The following is an 18,351-nucleotide window of genomic DNA, read 5'->3' on the forward strand; positions in this document are numbered from 1 at the left end:
AATTTGTATCTTGCCTTCCAAAAAAGTGTTTCATACATCTTGATTACTTAATAATTTTCCAAAATATGAAGGCTTTTTTTTTTTTTATAAGAACCATGAAATTTAAAAGTAAATTTGCATCTTACCTTCTTGGAAAGTGTTTCATAGTGAATACTTGTCTAGAACTTTGCATTATTTGAGATAGCCTAGACCACGATAGTTGAAGACTTCACAACCTATCACATATTTCCACCCACCCCTTGGAGAGTTTTTATTTTATATTTTTTTCAACCAATATAAAATAAAAAGGTAACGAAAAATCAAGAAGAAAAAAATATTACCTTCTGAAACAATCTCATGGACTATTCCTCTCATATTTGTCCCCACCTGAGAACCCACATGCTGTAAGAGATATGCAACATGAGACAATCTAAAAAGATAATTTTCTTTATATAGAGGTGATCACATTGTGCATCTCTCTCAAAGGGAAGATAACCCTGGAATATCAGCTTTTAAAATTGCTCGCAAATGTGGCTTTAGAGTTTCTTCCCACAAGGCATCTCTAAGAATTTTCTTTTAAAAAATGATGAATACTCATCATATTTGCTAAACGGGATTGTTCTTAATTTATTACTGTTGCTACGAATGTGACTTTTGCTAATGGTTTGAATGAGTGCTACGAATGACTGTTGCTGTTGGTTTGAAGGAGTGCTACATTAGGAGTTAGAAAAGTTGTCTGTTGAACTTATGTCATATTTTGGAATTTGGTAACTTGTTTTTATTGATTTGGAGTACCACCTCAATTTTAGTTGAGTAAAATTTTCCAATGAATGGAGGATTTTCTTCATCAAAACAATGATTTCTAAAACTATACAAAACAAAGAATCAAAAAGAGAGCTAATTCTCAAACAAAGGAAATAAGCTCATCTCATTTTTGCAGGAAATTAACACACTGTTTTACATATTAAACATTGAAATACTTTCACATGACGCCCCAAAATTGCTCAAAATTTAATTAAAAATCAAAAGATAGGAAAACTGACAAGTTCATTCTTCAGTCAGTACCTAGAAGAATATATTTAATCTATTGGCTGGCATGATCTCCAGAGTATATGACCCTGATTATTGGTTAAAACGAAAAGGAATACCTGTCGGTCAACGGGCACATCTCAATACCCTTTATAGCTTCTGAGATCCATGGATAAACGGGATTGTTCATCACTCAAACAACAAAACAAAAGGCTCTGATGCCATATTGGAAATCATTCCAATTCTCATAAATAAATAAGGGGTTTCCTTACCGATCAGCGTAATCTCAACTGTGCAACAATTCAAGCAGCAGCTTTGGCTTTTGCTTTTTGTTTCTTGGCATCCAATGATGCTAAGCCTGTGCCCAATCCAACAGGAGCCTGATCTTGCCCTGATGTCAATTCATCATTTTTGGAATCCACTGGGCCATTTGAGGGATGGCCATTGGCTTCCTTCTTCACTCCATCAGATTCCCCACCTTCTGCCGCATCAGGGGTCATACCTGAATTGATAATATTGAGGAGTTGAGTAAGTGGTGGCATAGCTTGTACCGGAACACCATGTGGACGTATCAAGAGGCCCCTAGCTGCAGCTTTCTTTCTGACTTCAGCTGCTGCACGGGCAGCTCTTTCATCAACTCCCCTCCCTCGAGGAGGATTGTCACCAATTATCGCAGCATTAAGAGATTTATTTACAGAAGTGCCCGAAGTCCCAGACCCTCCAGCTGTTGCAGCAGCTTGGAATGCCTGTATTAAGTCAGGATGGGCCTGTCGTGCAACATCAAATATCAAATGAGAAATCCTAAGTACCCACCAAAAGAAACAATATATCTTTTAGGGAAGTTAGGACAGCTCCAAGCAAGAAACAAGCATCTGATTGATACCCAGAAGTGTTTTCAGTTCTCAATTTTTCGTTTTGATAATTCAATACTTGGGGGTGGGGGAATATGAACCTTGGACGTCTCCATTAAAAACACTAGAAGGTACCAGTTGAGCTACAAGGCTCTTCGCAGTTCCTACTTTTTCTTTTTTACTTTGGCCAAAATACACTGTTAATCCCTAAACTTCAGTCCATGAACAATTTTGTTCCTTAAGTTTTAAGTGCTAGCTTTTAGTCCCTAACAAACTTAAAGAGATCCTTTTAGCCCCTAGAAAGCTTAGAGTTTAAAAGTGATCACTTTTAGTTCATAATGTATCTAATTGAGTGATGACATGTCAGTTTTTAATTTGGTCGCATCATATGAGTAAAAGCAACTATTTTTAAACTACAGGGACTAAAATTTCTTGTGCGCTAGACTTATAAATTAAAAATTAAAAAAAATTTGTGTGCTAAACTTTAGGGATTGACAGTGTATTTAAAGCCTTTTTCTTTTAACAAAAAATATAATTTGAAGAGGTATCCATCAAGGGATTTTTATACACTATGCTGTACTACCAGGCTAAAAAGACCTGGGTTTTAAGAACTCAAACCAGAAATGTAGGGGTTGTAAACACCATACAGAGAATGAGAGGCCATGCAAAAAAGGACAAAAGCATGAGCACAGGGAAGCATTTATATCTATCAAGCAGAACCGGTTCTGAGATCTGATCCCTTCCCTTTCATCTTGGATAAAGATGAAAATATCCAGAACAAATAAGCAAAAAAAGGAATCCTAAAGTACCTTCAAAATATCAATAGCTTTTTGAGCAGAAGCTGCATTCAAAGCTTGGCCTTTTTGCTTTTGTGCATTCATCTGTCAAACAAGGTTCACCAAATTCAGAAACCAAAAGGGAATACAGAATCTCATTAAGAACAAAAAACAACTGTCCAAAAAAATCTATCACAAGTTCACATCTACTCAAGGAGATCATATATTACCTGTAACTCACGCATCTTAAATGTTTTCATCCAGTTTTGGGAGTCACGTGTCCTTGAATCCTCCTCACCAAGTTGTTTGACAAGTATATCATAGGTTTTCTTCTCATGCTGGCATGCCAAAGGCAAAAATTAGTGAATTATAATAATTGTGTCCCAATTATACAAATTAAATTTTACTAAGGCACATACCTGGTGAGAAAGCTTGAAGGCACCCATACAATTGAAAGCAATGGCAAGAGCATGATAGCATACAGCAGTTTGGATATGTTCCTCGCCTAGAAGCCTTTCATTTTTTTTCAAAGCTTCTTGCAGATAACGAAGAGCTGTGTTCATATTTCCAATGTCTTGGTACATCATTGCAACATTTATAAAAGTTGCAGCAACATCAGGGTGATCTGGGCCTGATGACAAGCTTAGCAAGAGCAATGCCCGAGACATGTGCCGCAACGCAAGTTCTGTTTGGTTAAGTCCATGGTAGAAAAGAGCCATATTGCCATAACTGCAGTGAACCAAGAATTAGATCTCTATGTGCCTGTAAGAGAGGGTTGCTTGGACACTAAAAGAAAACAAAATTTTCTCTTGTTATACACGGAAATAGGAACAAATTTTTTTTTTTATAAGTAATAGATAGAAACAAATCTATTTCATGTTACACATGATTTTCCTAACTCATTCTGAAAACCGCATCCACTTTTGATTTCATTATATGAGAATTCTTATTTTTATTGGTAAATTATGTACGCATAAAGTGGGTCTTGAACTCATGACCTCACCCTCTAACTTGCACTTAGAACAGAAGGAGTCATTTGAGAAAGAGATCATTGGCTAATATTTGAAATAGTAACTTGTAGTAATTGAAATAACCACGACCGTAATTGGGTTTTTTTTTTTTTTGGGGATAAGTAAATAACTACATTCAATGAGTTTATATTATCAAACACTGCAAATTGACAGATACTATCCAAACACCTCAGTGCATTAAAACAAAAGAAAAGAATAGAAGAGCATGCCTGTGAGCAGTGTCAGGGTGGTCCAAACCTAGGCACTGTTCATTTATTATCAGTTCCTTGTGCTGTTGCATTATCGCACCAGCCATGTCTCCTGCATGATACAAAACCATGGCAAGATACCTGAAAAGTTAAGAAAGGAAACACCGGTCAGGCTAAGCAAATCATAAACAAATTTTCATATTGATCTGATTTACTCTTGTAAGTGCAGATCACTGAATCGAAAATCAATCTTATAACCAAATAATAGCTAATTTAAAGATGCATATATTTATAATCAGTCATGTCTTGCAGGGGAACATTAGTGCCTGACAGCTTTGATCAAAATCAAAGTACAAGATGCATAAATTTTTATATCACTAAGATCAACCAAAAAATATTAGCAACAAATATGCAGAATCGTTTTAGTTGAGATGTCTACCGACAGCAATTAGCAACTTCCCGATGCATTGGACCAGTAACCTGCAACATAATTAAAAATATATATATATATTATAAACCATACCAAAGGAATTCAAAGAGGGCAAAATAATGGAATAACATACCTGCTGAAGTATTGAAAATGCCTCAGAAAATAATGTGTAGGCTTCACTAAGCATTCCCTGGAACAAAAAGTCACATGACTAAATTATAAATACCATATCTTTCCATACAAGAATACAAAATAAAAAGTCATGGCGTCAATCACTCAGCAGAAGTTTTAATCTCCTGCAATAGGTAGTTGTGTGAGTTTTCATGAAATCTATCTAGACTGGTTCTACCTAGTGTACGTTTTATCTTAACAGATGCCCTGGAAAAACTCTTTTAAAGATTCAAATAACTCCAAAATAACAGTATATGCTTTTTCAATAGTAAATAATAGCTTAAAACAAATGTTGATTCAATTTTAAACCAATTTCACCAAGCATTAATATACTCAAGATGAATATCACAATTGCCACCAAATTCATGATCCAAAATTATGTTTGGGATTGTAAATTTTTTTATGATTAATGTGGCATTCTGTTGACTAGAAAATACATATTCATGCAAGGATCTCAACAATAGAGCAAAGCACAACTCATACCTCAGCCAATTGGATTTTACCCGTTTCCACAAGATCCTTGGCTTCTGAACACAAGGGAACTGAATGTTTCACTACAGGTTGGAGATTCATGATGTCGGACGTTTGGAAAGGTGCTGCAGAATTAAAATCATATTTGCGAGCTGCAATAGTTATGCCTACCTGTAAAGAAAACCATATTCAAGCAAGTTGTATGCTATTTCAGAAGCTTAAGCTTACCAATAGAAATATTAACATGAGATACACAATTAGTTTCATTAAGGCAGATAAATTTTAGTGCTTGAACTAACTAGAATTGAGCAGGGTTGCAAAACAGGAAACTCAAATATTCAAACTAAATCAAATTAAGCAATCCCAGGTCCCAGCATATTAAGAATTTAGGTGGCTGTACTCAGGTTCCAAGAACTAATCTTATTCCACAAGTACTTATCGAAATAGGCAGTGTATACCAAGAAAAACATATTAGAAAAGTGCTGCTTCAAAGTTTTGGACAATAGCTAGTTTCAAGAAGACCAGCTAGTTTGGCAAGTGTGGTATAAGTTTTCTGAATTCTGGAACTGAAATTTCTATCTAATACTTGGGTTTATAATGAATTTCGAAGCTGAGTAATCATGGTAGACAAACTGTGGCAATGAAGTAACGATTACCATCATTGTTCACACAGGTAACATGGGAACCAAAATATTTACATCCATTTCTGTTGTTGCAACTATACATATTGCAACTAAAATAGCATGTTCTGGGACTCTAAGCACAGTAATTTACCCCTATGACATATAGTAGTTGCTTATGTTCAGATATTAACAAATCAATACTCGTGGAACATGATTTAAGGCATAATAAGTTAGACACATCCAACTATAAAAGACCCGAACTCCTGACATGTATAATAGGAAATAAGCAGACAATAGCATGAGAAAGCGCCAAGCATAAGAAGGAAAATGCATAAATGTAAGACATCACATACCATAAATATGCAATGGAACTAATCTTAAAACTATCGTCCATCCTTCAGAGCATGTGCTCAACATATATATATATATATATATATATTTTTAACATTAGGCAATAGTAGCATAAGAATGGACAATCATTTTTTTTTTTTTATAAAGAAAGGGCAATCATATTACAAAAGGACAACACCCCTAATTTTCACCGCAATATATTGTGGCGTTATGAAATTCAAACGAGAATCAATTTGAGAAGATGAACTTATAATTACCTTCTGGCAAAGATTCCGTATAACAGAAACTTTCTTTACATGTGACCTTGCATCCTCTGGCAACTCGAACTACAACAATGAGAAAATATATTTTAAACATATACCAATACACATTAGACATGAATCACGGAAGGAAGAAAGAATGTGCTTGAGGATCCCATATGATACAGATTAGTCCATATTATTTTCTACAGCATCAAAAGGGAAAGGATCAATCTAAAATGTGATCCCATTTCAGAATATGGCCCCTTGATGTCAGATGATGTACTATTGGAAAAAAAATCACAGTAAAAGATCTCCCGATTGCACAATTTTTTTAACTAAGCATGGAAAAAAAAAAGTAATAATAATAATCACATAATTAAATTTTTTTTGATATAGCCTAATAAATTTACTCAGATGCAACCCAAAAAAAAAAATTTATTTTAAATACTTTTTGCAAGAAATGACTCCTTCGACCTTCTAATATCAGTGTCCTTGTAGAGACTTGATAAAAACTGATACCTGATATTTGAGTTTAGCAAATTCTTGTATGTCTGACCATAGAGTTTCTGAGCTAACATTCATAAATGACAATTGATTCTTCCTTGCAGACGCCCCACCTTTAAACCTTCCTTGCCCCTTAGAAGGCTTTCCTGAAGATTGATGGCCTCCTTGGTCCTAAAAAAATATGAAACATAAAGAACAGCCTTGGGTCAAGATTTCTCCATCAAGAGTAAAATTTCATTTTACGATTTCCATTAAGAAAATTTAGTGAATTTAGTAAAGATTTTAGATTCTAAACATCATTTAATATTTCAAAAAAACTTTAAACTTTCTTCCGAAGAAAAAGATGCAACTTAATTGCTTTGATTGTTGTACAATTACAATGACAGACCATAAACAGAGGGAACATATGGCCTCAAGAGTTAGCTCACAAAAAGCTCAAAGCTGAAAAGCAGTAAAAGCCAAAAAAACCCTTAAGAAATCCTCAGACTATTGCTCCATGTGACACATACCTTTTTGTGGGTTCTGGACTGCATATTGTTGGCAGCAACTTTTGACCCAACAGCTTGAATACTTCCAAAAAAGCAGTTGAAGAAATGTGATATAGCTAGCGCAATATCATGATCCTCTATATCTCTCAAAACATCCTGCTCAAGATGGAGTCAGTTTAATCAGACTAGGAAGGGAAGAGTGGATGTGAACAGGAAATGTGTTTCCACATGCATGTGTGCAAGCCATGCCAGACTGCCCTCTTGTAGGCAAAGTTGATGGTTTCTATCTCTAACACCAACGGCAGGAAAAAGATGTCACATTTTACAATTGACATAGTAACATGCGACACCTCTTTGCAAATTATTGTGGTGAAACTGTGGAATTAATTGAAACAGTGTATACACTTTGTAACATCATTTAAAATGTAGAAACTGCTTAGATTATGCTTATCACCTTGAGGATGTGCTTTGCAGACCTAACAACAATCTCATTAGAACAAAGATCCCACAAATGAGGTAAATGTTTTGTCCCATCAGCCACCTGTAGCAAAGCTCCAGACATGTCAAAAGCAATACAATCATTTGCAGAAAGATGGAAAAGTTATGAACACGACAGCTTTAACACAAATAATAAATTTCAATTCAGGCATTGATTTATATATATTTCCCATAGTTATATGCTAATATTTAAGCATTCACAAACACTTACAAGCCGTTAGGTAAGGTATTTTAAGCAACACTTTTCAGTTTTTAAACAACATTACACGTATTTCCACATATTTTTTCACCCACACATATTTCCAAAAAATACAAACAACATTACTAGAACAACGTTACTAAACAGCCCCTTACTTTTCCAATATAGCGAACATTAATTCCATGAGCATGGAGTGCTTCAGTTAATGTTTGTCCATCCATAGGTGAAACTTCAAGCGTGCAGAGATCTTGTACAAACTTTGGAAGCACAACATTCGTAAGATATGAACTCACTTTCCTTACATTTTCTTCATCTTCTGCTATCTCCTGGTGAAGGCAAAGGGTCAAAAACATATCAGATATTTCTTTTCATTTTTTTATTTTTTTATTTTCTGGCTGAATATTAGCACATTTAGAATCCAATAAACTTAACAAACAATATTAATAGGTTCAAACTTGCCTCTTGACTCCCGGACAACTTAAATTCAGTTAAGACATTAGGGTTGAAAAGAATGTCCTCATGTGGTTCAGTTTCAGCTTGGGAAGAAGCACAATCCTTAACATTCTCGTCCCTCCCTTCTTTTGTTACATCCTGTGAACAGAAACAGAAAGAACCACATATTGCAGATTACTAAGAGGAAATTCAAGGCACAAACTATTTCTTATTATAATATATAGTGAACAGAAATTGAACTGGTCTTACATGATGATAGTAACATAACATGTGATTTATAGTTTCATGCCCAAATCCAAGTAAATACACAATTCCTTAAATGAAAATATACCCCCACAACTACTGCACCCACCAGATTTTTTTCCGTTAATTAATTTTAACAAAATATAAAAATATATACTCCAATTCAACCTTGGAATTTGCTAATTCTATAGGCCCATAAATATCCCATTCACTAAACACTCTAGTAAACCAGAAATAATGACACAAAAAACGAACCATAGGCACGATGGAGGTGCTACTCCAGAACCATATCCACAAAAAAAATAATAATAAAAAGGAGAGAAAGAGAGCGAGAACATGCAGAGTTACAATTTCAAGTATGGCAACCTTTACTGCAAGAAATAGGCAAATTGCTAAAAATGACTCCAATGGGGGTAAGTGTATAGCTCAATTTGTTGCTTCAACTATAGCAGCTATATTCACACCAAAGCAGCTTCTAGAAACACAAACATGACAGATTCTGCTAATTCAAGGGCATTGAGATATTGTCATTTAGTAAACACACATGCATTACACACAGAAAAAGTTCAAATCACTGCTAATTCCATTGTGAATCGTACTGCAACATATATACTTGGCACATAGAGTGAGTTAGCAGTAGGTAGTCCCAGAATACAAGGTGGGGAAAAAAAGGGACAAAACCAATAAAATATAAATAAATATTTAATCACTGAATAAACTTTCAAGGATGCAATACACTCCTAACAAAAACACCACTATACAGCAATCAAAAGCTGCGGTTGCATTTGCCACTCTTCTCACCTGTTCATTAACACCTGCAACTGTTGAAGAATCAGTGGTCACATGAGCATCTCCTTCAGACTTAAATTTTGATCTTTCTGCAGCTTGGGCCTTCTCCCATAAAGCAAACATTTATATTAAAAATGGAACATATAAAACAAGTTCCAAAGTGTAGTTAATATCAGAATGTCATTACTTACCTGGCAAAAGGCGGTAATTAGTTCTGGTCTCAAGATACAGAATCTGGATCCAGGTCCAGTATAGTTTGCATCGCGAGGAGTTACTCTCATTAAATCCAGAAGATAATGCCTACAAAAAGTAGAAAGGAGAAAAAAATAAAAAATAAAAATAAACAAGTGCACGTGCTTTTATAAATATAAATAAGCATGTTATTTAACAGTTGTGGCATCATCATGAATAAAGTCAGAAACTAGAAGCATAGAAACAGAGTTTTACTACTTTATAGCTAATAAAATGTCAATATTTAAATCATCAAGCTAGCTAGCTAAAATAATGTTTGAGGAAAATGCATGCTTAAAGTGCTGGGTACAGGAGTTAAGCATATTTAACTAAGAATTTTTGACAAAATTTAGTTAAATATAAAGAAATCCAAGCACTAAGAAGAAGAACGTAATCAAGTAGTCAGGTTTGTGTGACTAATAGACCAATCCAAGAGAGTATCACCTGTCATCACTACCAACAATACCCTTGCATTCCACTGGGGCAGCTAATTTGAAAACATTTCCAGATCCATCTAGAACAGTGTGTTCCTTCAAATGAAGGCGCTTAGCAGCCTCAAGAACCTAAGGATAATAAAAGCTTAGCACTTCTAACAAGGAAACTCATTTCACAATTCACATAGACAAACCCAAGAAGAGAGATCAAACTGGAATCTTCATTGCAATAACATGTTCTTATAAAACATACCAATTACATTTTCACCATAAATGAAAGTTATATATTATTTTTATAGGTATAAACGAAAATTATATTTCTTGTAAGACAGCACAATTAAGCCATTATGGATATCTTAACCCAAGAGAAGTTTAAGTAGTACTCTCACATAGCAATTAACAAAGGCATATTATGCAAAATCTGAAACATGACATGCAACAAATCTTATATGCTCCCTCACCTTGGAATGAAAATCTTCATTCCAACATATCTTCTTGCCATTGTCAACAGAACCGTACAGAAGAGAGTCTGACTTATCCCCTTGAAGAATGCCAGGTAAAACGCTCTGCAACGGAATGTATAAAAGCAATTGAGGGCCAGCTAGAGATCAATTTAAGCAAGCCAAAATAAAAACAGCTATCATGAACAAAAGCTTCCAAGTATGTGTACAAATATGTCCTAACACAACATGATTTAGTAAACACAAAGCAAAAATTGCTGATAATAAATAACAGGTCATGTAACTAATGTTACTGTAAAAAATACTTGCCAACGAGTCCTCCAATAAAATTATTAATAATAATAAGTTTTTTTTTTCCTATAAGGGCTTATATCCTTTCTTGTCGACAAGAATGTCAATAGAGTTGGCCGCAACAGAAGATGTAACTAAGACTTTATGTGAGAGAGAGAGCCAGGAACAGGAAAACACAAGCATGGAAGAGAATGCGATCCCAGTATTTTAACAAATACCTTTGCAGAAAATATGTGTTAAATCATAAAAACACTTTAAGAATAAATGATATATTCTACCTTTTAAGTCAAAAAAAAAAAGAATAAATGATATATCAAATACAGTACCTTATTTTTAATAATGAGCTAAAGGCCATAACTCAACTGGCACTTCTGTCTCCCACAATAATTAGTTGGATTGTGAGATCATGAGTTTAAGAACCATTGGGTGCATGTGTAACTTAACAATAAAAAATTAAAAATATGTATCTTTAATACACACCTGAGCTACAACTCTATGACCTCTGTAATCAATTATGGCCATAGCAAGATTATAAAGTCCAGACACATCAGCTTCCTGGTATGCCTTGGTGCCTTTCAAATCATTATTTGCAGAAGCATATGTAGCCTGCTCACTCTCTGTCAATTGTGTTTCGGCAGACACATTGGAAGGAAATTCCACTACATTATCACCTTCACCTGTAATTTTTGGTTCACATTTTTCCCCATTGGGAATACCACTGTCTCCGTGCAACAAACTGGAAGCCTTATCAGATGAACTGTTTGACAAGCTTGAATTCTCAATGTTTGAATTAGCATTTAATGAACGCTTCTTGGACAACTGCTCAAGGTCCGCATCCACAGCAAAACTAAAGAATATATTGTTGTGAACATACCTATATCCAAAAAAAATAGATACAACCTAATGTTAATCTGACAAATTAATGCATCTGTCACTTAATAATAAGACTGCATAATAGCACATTACAGAATGTAAATAATTCTCACAGGCAATAAGCATCTATACAAAGCAAAGCAATGTCACAAATTTAACATGTAATAGTTCATCTACGTCAAGATAGCTTATAGCCTGCACTAGAGTACAGTTAATATTGATTAGCTTACTGTGCTGAAAGACAAGTTCTCAACATTGAGGGACAAATATATGTTAAACAACAGTATGTGGACAACATATTACTTTTATAAGTTACAAATAATATCAAATTAATGCCTTAAAATCTGAAAAAATGTAACCAAAAAAATAATTTAAAAAATATATTATTATTGAAGGTCCCACTAACATATGAAAGCACTCTGGATCTGTTGGGTTTATTGGGGGTATACATCTGCTGATCACTCCAATAGCACCACTAATTGCTGCATCAACAAAATCTGATGTTACTTTGTAGAGGGCCCTATCCCGCAAAATCCTGCAACAAAATTACCTTCTTTAGTTGTAGAGATGGTGGAAACCATATAGAAGAAACTATAATTTAGCATTAGTTATCAAAGTACAGAAAAAGCTAAGGGAATGAGAATCACTGTAACAAGTCCACCAAAGATCAAATACCTTTCCTGAGGAGTTGTATGGGGGAATTCTCGACAAGATTGCAACTCCTCATTCCAATCTCTTTGCATGCCAATCAGCTCACTGCCGTATGAAAGAGTCAATGTGTCCTCTGCTCTGGCTGCATCACGTTTATGTTCTGGCAGGGGGAAACACAACCAAAATTAATTTATAAGTGAAGAAAACAAACCATGGCGTCAAGCAACCTCAAAGTTCACAAAATAAACTCATTTGTAAGCCATGCAGATATAGATGCTAAAAACCTCACAAAATGTGTTGTTTTATTTTCTATTTACAATAATAAAAGTGACTAACTATGCTTTTAGTATTATAGCAAAGATGTATTTCCAGTTGAGGCATTTTAGTAGGGGTCAATTTAATGCACCATAAAAAAGAGGTTACCCAGCATGCTGAAACTAATTGCAATACTCTTTGATATTATAGTAGAAAAGAGGTTGTTAAGTATCAACTTCAAAGGAAAACAGCAGGCTCTTTACAACTCTTTGATGTTGAACTCACCAGGAACTGGATATGATCCCAGCCAGGAGTTTGGTGGCAACAAAGATTGAACATTTTCGAAAGGATGTGCAGAGGCTCTTCTCTCCAAAATTTCACGAAATGCTTCAAAATAAGAACAGAGAAAAACAAATTTATTCAATGTCAGTTGTAAGATTAGCCCACTTCAAACTTTAACAGAATTATACGTCTAAACCATGACCTGTTACCTTTCTTGAACTTGGAGCTTATTTTTTGCAAGAGCCCAACAAGGGTGGTTGCTTCAGAGGAGGTCTTACTCGGCCTTGGGTCAAGTGAATTCCCAGGGCTTGAGTTGACATAAAACATTTTTGTAGTTCCAGTTATACAGAATTTATTACCCTCCAATGTTACTACATCCAAATAAATCAAATCACCAACAAGCCTGACGTCAACAAAAGCACCATTAGTATGTTATCAATTTGGTTCCCACAGAAAACAGTCTTAATGATTTTAGGCAATAAGGTAATGGTGCTGGGGAAATTCTAAAATCCACCTTCTGTAGCTTGGAGGAGGATTAAAGGAGGAAAACACAATGCTCTCCACACATTTGATCTCTGTTGAAGATGATGATAGCAAATTATTCAGTGATCCAGCAACGTCCTCCATAAAACCCAGACCATCAAGCTCTGCGACCTCAGTTTTTACTGTATCTGGATCAAAGTAAAATATGGAAAGCTTAAGTGTCTTAAAGCATTAATAATGTAGAAAATGAATGATGGAAACTGATTGCATGTTCAATATCTCAAACCTCCTGGACTAGAAGCTTTGTTTTGTGTTGTCTCATACTGCAATGCAAGGGACGTTGATAGAGAGGCATGAAGTGTGGAAAGAGAAAGCAATTCTCTTGTACGGTGAACATGAGCCCTTATAGATCTATCGTCATACAATGCTGCCAAAATAGTTTCTATGTTAGAGCCCACAAATAGATTATAATATCACAATAACATAGCTGTGTCAAACTGTCAATATACCGGGAACCATCTCCAATGAGCAACCACCGGTAGTAATGTCAGCTACTTCTGAAATTTCATTAAAATCTTCTAGATGGTGAGCGGAACCATCCTTCGTGTGCAGCAATAAGTCATAGCATGTGAAATAGCATGTCTCTGGAGCATCAAGAAGAAATTGTCTTATATCCATGACAGAATCTCCTGGATTCAGCTGCAAGTAGTTTAAGAAATTCAACTCGGCAGTCCAGATCTTATAACGGATAAGGTAAATATGATGCCAAGGATAAATAAATCAAATGCCAGAATGAAGGACTAACTGCCTTCCACTTGCAACTATGAATAGAATAATTCAAGTGCCTAGAAATTAAACTACTGAATGCATGCATTGTTCTGCATTTTAAATCAATTAAACGTGGAGTAAAGCCAAAAGTAAAGTTTACTCACTTGCAGCTCAAGTTTCTCACCACTTTGTGTCTTGACAGAGACAGGGTAAAGATGAATGTCACCTGCTATGCCAAGGAGAAGAAACTGGATGAGATAAACGACAGAGAGCTGAAGATCAAGTATCATAATCCATTGCAACAGCCAAAAACTAAAATATATTGGAATGAGGCTTTTTGAGTTGGTCGAGATTTTGCACCCAAATACATCATTATAAATGAAAGATAAGAGCTGGCAATCAAAGGATTAAGCTTGAACACAAGTTATTATGAGTAATATGTCATTACCCACTAAATTGACCAAAAAGTCACTATCTGTACATATAATACAAAACCTATCTCCTTTTCAACTTAAAAGAAATCAGAAGTAATAAATCAATCGGTTAAAAAGGTTTTCTTCCCACTTCAATAATTTAAGTAACCAAAAAAATTTATTAAAAAAAATACACAAAAGCTAAGCAGACAAATATTTGCGTATCTGTTAATATATGATTATGTATACTTGTACATGTGAGTGTGTGTAATGGTCAGCATGTATAGAAGTATGTGCTCATGCTAACATGTAGTTAAGACATGTATCGCCACATTCTGTTTCCACCTTGCCGAAAACCTCAAAATTAACATTTAACTTTCTCTTCTCTAGGTTAAAATTCCATCTACAGTTTTTGCAATCTTATCCAACTTGTTTTTATGCACATATACACATACATACATACATATACATATATATATATACACATATATATAATATGTTCAGCATGTATAAGATATGTGTTCATGCCTATACATAGATAAGGTATGTATTGATGCATACTGTTCCCACCTAGCAGAAACCCCCAAAAATTAGCGTTGAACTTTCTTCTTCTTTAGATTAAACTGCCATCTACAGTTTTTACAATCTTATCCAAATTGTGTGTATTGGAGTTAATGTCATAAGCTACTGAAAGTAGATTTTATTTCCTTCATGTGGTTAAATTTCTATGGCATTGAAAAGATAAAATTGAAGTTAATTCAACATTTGAGGTGATTTCAATATTCCAAACAAATATATACTAAGCAACTTGCTATACTCATGCAACTACCTTCACCTTGCTTCTGTTGGCCAGCTGCATTTTCTGTTTCAGACTCCTTTACCTCTGGCACCGCATTAGTTGTTACATCCACAGTAGGAACACCATTTGCATCAGCTTTAGTGGACTCTGAAGCACTTAAATTATCTTTTGCAGGAGCATCAGATGAAACCACTGATTCAGAAGTATTTGTAGTATTATGTGCTCCTCTCCTGTTCTTCCCTTTGTTCGATTTCCCCGCCATCTCTGCCCCCTAATTCAGACAATCTGCATCAGTAGAAAGGTCACATAGAATTACTCTCTTGCAATTTATTACACAGTGATTAGCAGCAGACACAAGCCTACATTCACTACACTTACTAAATCAGTGGAATAATTTCATTCACTCAAACAATATTAAACAAAACAATAAAGCCCAAGAACACCAATGCAAAGAATGTAACATCTTTACATTTAAATCACGGCTCACACAAACACACATACACATACGGCAACACGCTATCAAATAATTGATCCCATCATTTCTTTCAGAGTAATCTTATGATGCCCTATTCAGAAACACACTAACCCTCTAATACCCCAACTCATACAAATGTACAGCAAACCCAGTCACCCACATACTCACCAAAACAAAATTGTCAAAAACTCCCCAAAATGAAAACTTTACAGCTAAATTGCCATTATCCCACAAAGAAACAGATACCCAATTACCATAAATCCATGAAATGCAAATTCAAACTACAATGAAAGCAAATAAAACCCCCCCAAAAAAAAAACGGAGCTTTAATCATAAGCACTAATACTAAGCATTAACAACAGCACCTAAAGCACAAAGCAAACTATAGACATATAAAGCCTACTATTTCAGCTGCCAAAGACTGATACTAAAAACCTTAACTGAAAACTGAAGCCAATACAATTACTTTGACTCACTCTAACACAAGTTTTGGCTGTTCTTCAAAAACCCAATAGAGTAAACAACACAAAGATTCAAAATTTCACTTCTTTTTTTTCTGTAGTCAACATTTTCTCGAGAAACAAACGGATAATTAGACGGGAAAATAAAGAAAACGAAGCAGGAGTGTAAAAGCAATAAGAAAATATAGCAGTCTTACCAATGAGATAAAGCTCTCCACCAATCTCAGATAAAGTGTTCGATGAAATTACTCAGAGAGAGAGAGAGAGTGGGGTGTAAGCAAAAGGGGGTATAGAGGGAGGAGCAGAGGGAGGAGTGGCTGAGGCTGTGAGAGGCGGCGAAATTTCGCCCTTTTTATGTGATGAAAGAGAGACAAAAAGACACAGAGAAAGAGAGAGAGAGAGAGAGAGAGTGTGAGAAAGCTTTCTGATTATTTGGAAACCCAACCTTTTAATGGGCTTCGGGAGTTGGGCCTAGACATATTTAGGTTTACAATTCTTCTTTCTACTTTTTTTTTTTTTTTTTCCTATTTTTGTTGCTAGTTTTCTATTTTTTATAAATAAATTTTTTTTTTTAATGAAAAGAGAGATGATAATGGAATGAATGGAGTTGCAAATTTGCAATTTTACCCTTTTTTTTTGTGTATGCTCCCACCTAAAAATGTTGTTACTCAATTCTAATTCTCAATTTATCTTAATTTTACTAGTAAATATTTTGTTGCTACAGTATATTTTTATAAAAAAAAAAAATTGTCCTTGTATTATTACTTAATTTAATTACAACAGTGATAAAATCTTAGTTTTAAAATTTTGAAGTTGATCATTGATCTTCAAAAAATTAAATAGAATTTGTCACATGTATAAAAATAAAAATAAAAATCTGTCACTATCACTTAATCTAATTAAAATGAAAATTTTAATTTTATCTTCATTTTGGAATTTATGTTGTAGTGTTGTTTAAGAATGTATCATCAGTAATTTTTTGTATTTCACAAGTCTACATTTTGATTACAAGCCCCATTGATTTATCATTCATATATGTAAAAATAAACATAAAAAGTTGTAAGGACTCAATTTGTAACGATCCCAAACTGGTCTTGGGTTTGTACGTTAAAAGCTCAAATAATAAAATTTGTAGAGCGTGGGTGTTCAAAAACTAAATTAACTTTTTAAAAGAAAAACGATTCAACCTCACGTTTATAGATGGATTAGAACCGATATAACAATTGGTTTTTCTTTGAAACAAGTAAAGTTCTTTGGTTTCTCAGTCTTTTTTTCTGAGTATTCTTTGTGTCTTTCTTTATGTTCCAATCCCCCTTTCTGCATGCTGTTCTTTCATGTTATATACTGCCCTCTTCATACCATCTTCACCACACACGTGTAAGTTGGGTTCAGGAGATCTCTTTCTATCACATCCAATACCTTCTGGAACCTCCTACTAGCAGCTGTAAGGTTACTTCGTCACTGTTCAGGCATCACTTCCACATTAATGTGGCCAGAGAGTTGGTTGAGAGGTAATTAATGCAAAGGCAGCTGTTGTTATAGATATTTGTTCGCCTTATCTTTCTTACCCTTGGTCCCTTATCCCACCTTTAGTGGTGATATAGCTCTGAAGTACATTTGTAACAAGATGGCGTTCTAATCGTCCTCGAACTCATATTGTCGAGAAGGATTTTGTCCTCAGACGAATACTGAACTTGCCTTTCGTAATGCTCATTCTTTCTTTCGTTTGGTTACCCCTACAATCTGATATGGGCCTCCTCGGACGGATTTGCATCCTCGAACGGGCCACAGGCCCAATTAATTTGACCTCAATAATTTTAGTGACCGACCGGCCCCACAAAAATTATTTGAGAAAAGAAATTAGAAAATATATTGAATTAATATGTTTTGGGTGCTTGACAACCCTAATTACTTTTCAGTTTTTGGATAAGTAATTACTTCTTCGTTTGTTTTGGTGCTCAACAACTCTAATTACATAGATATTGGTATTAAAATGATGGCTTTATACGGTAACCATTGATGAGATGGGATGATTCAATCTTTTTCATGTACATGGCTTGAAGATTATTCAGTTATTGATTCTGATAATTAACCACTTGTGGTGGAGCCATTGCTGACCTTTGATAAGACCACTCTTTTTTGTAATAGAATGATTTGC

General features: G+C 34.7%; 1 protein-coding gene across 3 annotated transcripts; it reads right to left on the reverse strand.

Annotated features, from left to right (window-relative positions):
- Positions 1 to 880: 880 nt before the first annotated feature.
- LOC115983860 (clustered mitochondria protein-like) lies at positions 881 to 16,604 on the reverse strand. Of its 3 annotated transcripts, none has more exons than XM_031106699.1 (29): positions 16,391 to 16,604; positions 15,294 to 15,542; positions 14,210 to 14,271; positions 13,787 to 13,976; positions 13,564 to 13,704; positions 13,309 to 13,465; positions 13,004 to 13,197; positions 12,798 to 12,899; positions 12,282 to 12,417; positions 12,013 to 12,141; positions 11,214 to 11,607; positions 10,443 to 10,547; positions 9,992 to 10,110; positions 9,508 to 9,616; positions 9,329 to 9,418; positions 8,291 to 8,422; positions 7,987 to 8,157; positions 7,589 to 7,675; positions 7,156 to 7,290; positions 6,662 to 6,817; positions 6,158 to 6,226; positions 4,939 to 5,097; positions 4,418 to 4,474; positions 4,294 to 4,334; positions 3,876 to 3,995; positions 3,055 to 3,364; positions 2,866 to 2,973; positions 2,669 to 2,740; positions 881 to 1,775 (listed from the first exon to the last, which is right to left on the reverse strand). In XM_031106699.1, exons 2-29 carry the CDS (start codon positions 15,517 to 15,519, stop codon positions 1,311 to 1,313), a joined length of 4,236 nt encoding a protein of 1,411 aa, XP_030962559.1. In that variant the 5' UTR covers positions 15,520 to 15,542; positions 16,391 to 16,604; the 3' UTR covers positions 881 to 1,310. The 3 variants fall into 3 exon arrangements, with proteins under 3 accessions (XP_030962559.1, XP_030962557.1, XP_030962556.1); XM_031106697.1 differs by having other exon boundaries at positions 15,288 to 15,542; XM_031106696.1 differs by having other exon boundaries at positions 14,210 to 14,274; positions 15,288 to 15,542.
- Between the last annotated feature and the right edge of the window lie 1,747 nt (positions 16,605 to 18,351).

The sequence above is a fragment of the Quercus lobata genome, chromosome 4 (assembly GCF_001633185.2).
Source record: "Quercus lobata isolate SW786 chromosome 4, ValleyOak3.0 Primary Assembly, whole genome shotgun sequence".
Classification (NCBI taxonomy): Eukaryota; Viridiplantae; Streptophyta; class Magnoliopsida; order Fagales; family Fagaceae; genus Quercus; species Quercus lobata.

What these genes read in the sequence shown, in the direction of transcription:
- LOC115983860 (XM_031106696.1), bottom strand. Translation starts at nt 15,519, where the DNA reads ATGGCGGGGAAATCGAACAAAGGGAAGAACAGGAGAGGAGCACATAAT. An exon ending in ATTGTTGGTAGTGATGACAG is followed by an intron (nt 9,617 to 9,991) that starts GTGATACTCTCT and finishes TACTTTTTGTAG; the next exon opens with GCATTATCTTCTGGATTTAA. An exon ending in GAAGTTGCTAATTGCTGTCG is followed by an intron (nt 3,996 to 4,293) that starts GTAGACATCTCA and finishes TTAACTTTTCAG; the next exon opens with GTATCTTGCCATGGTTTTGT.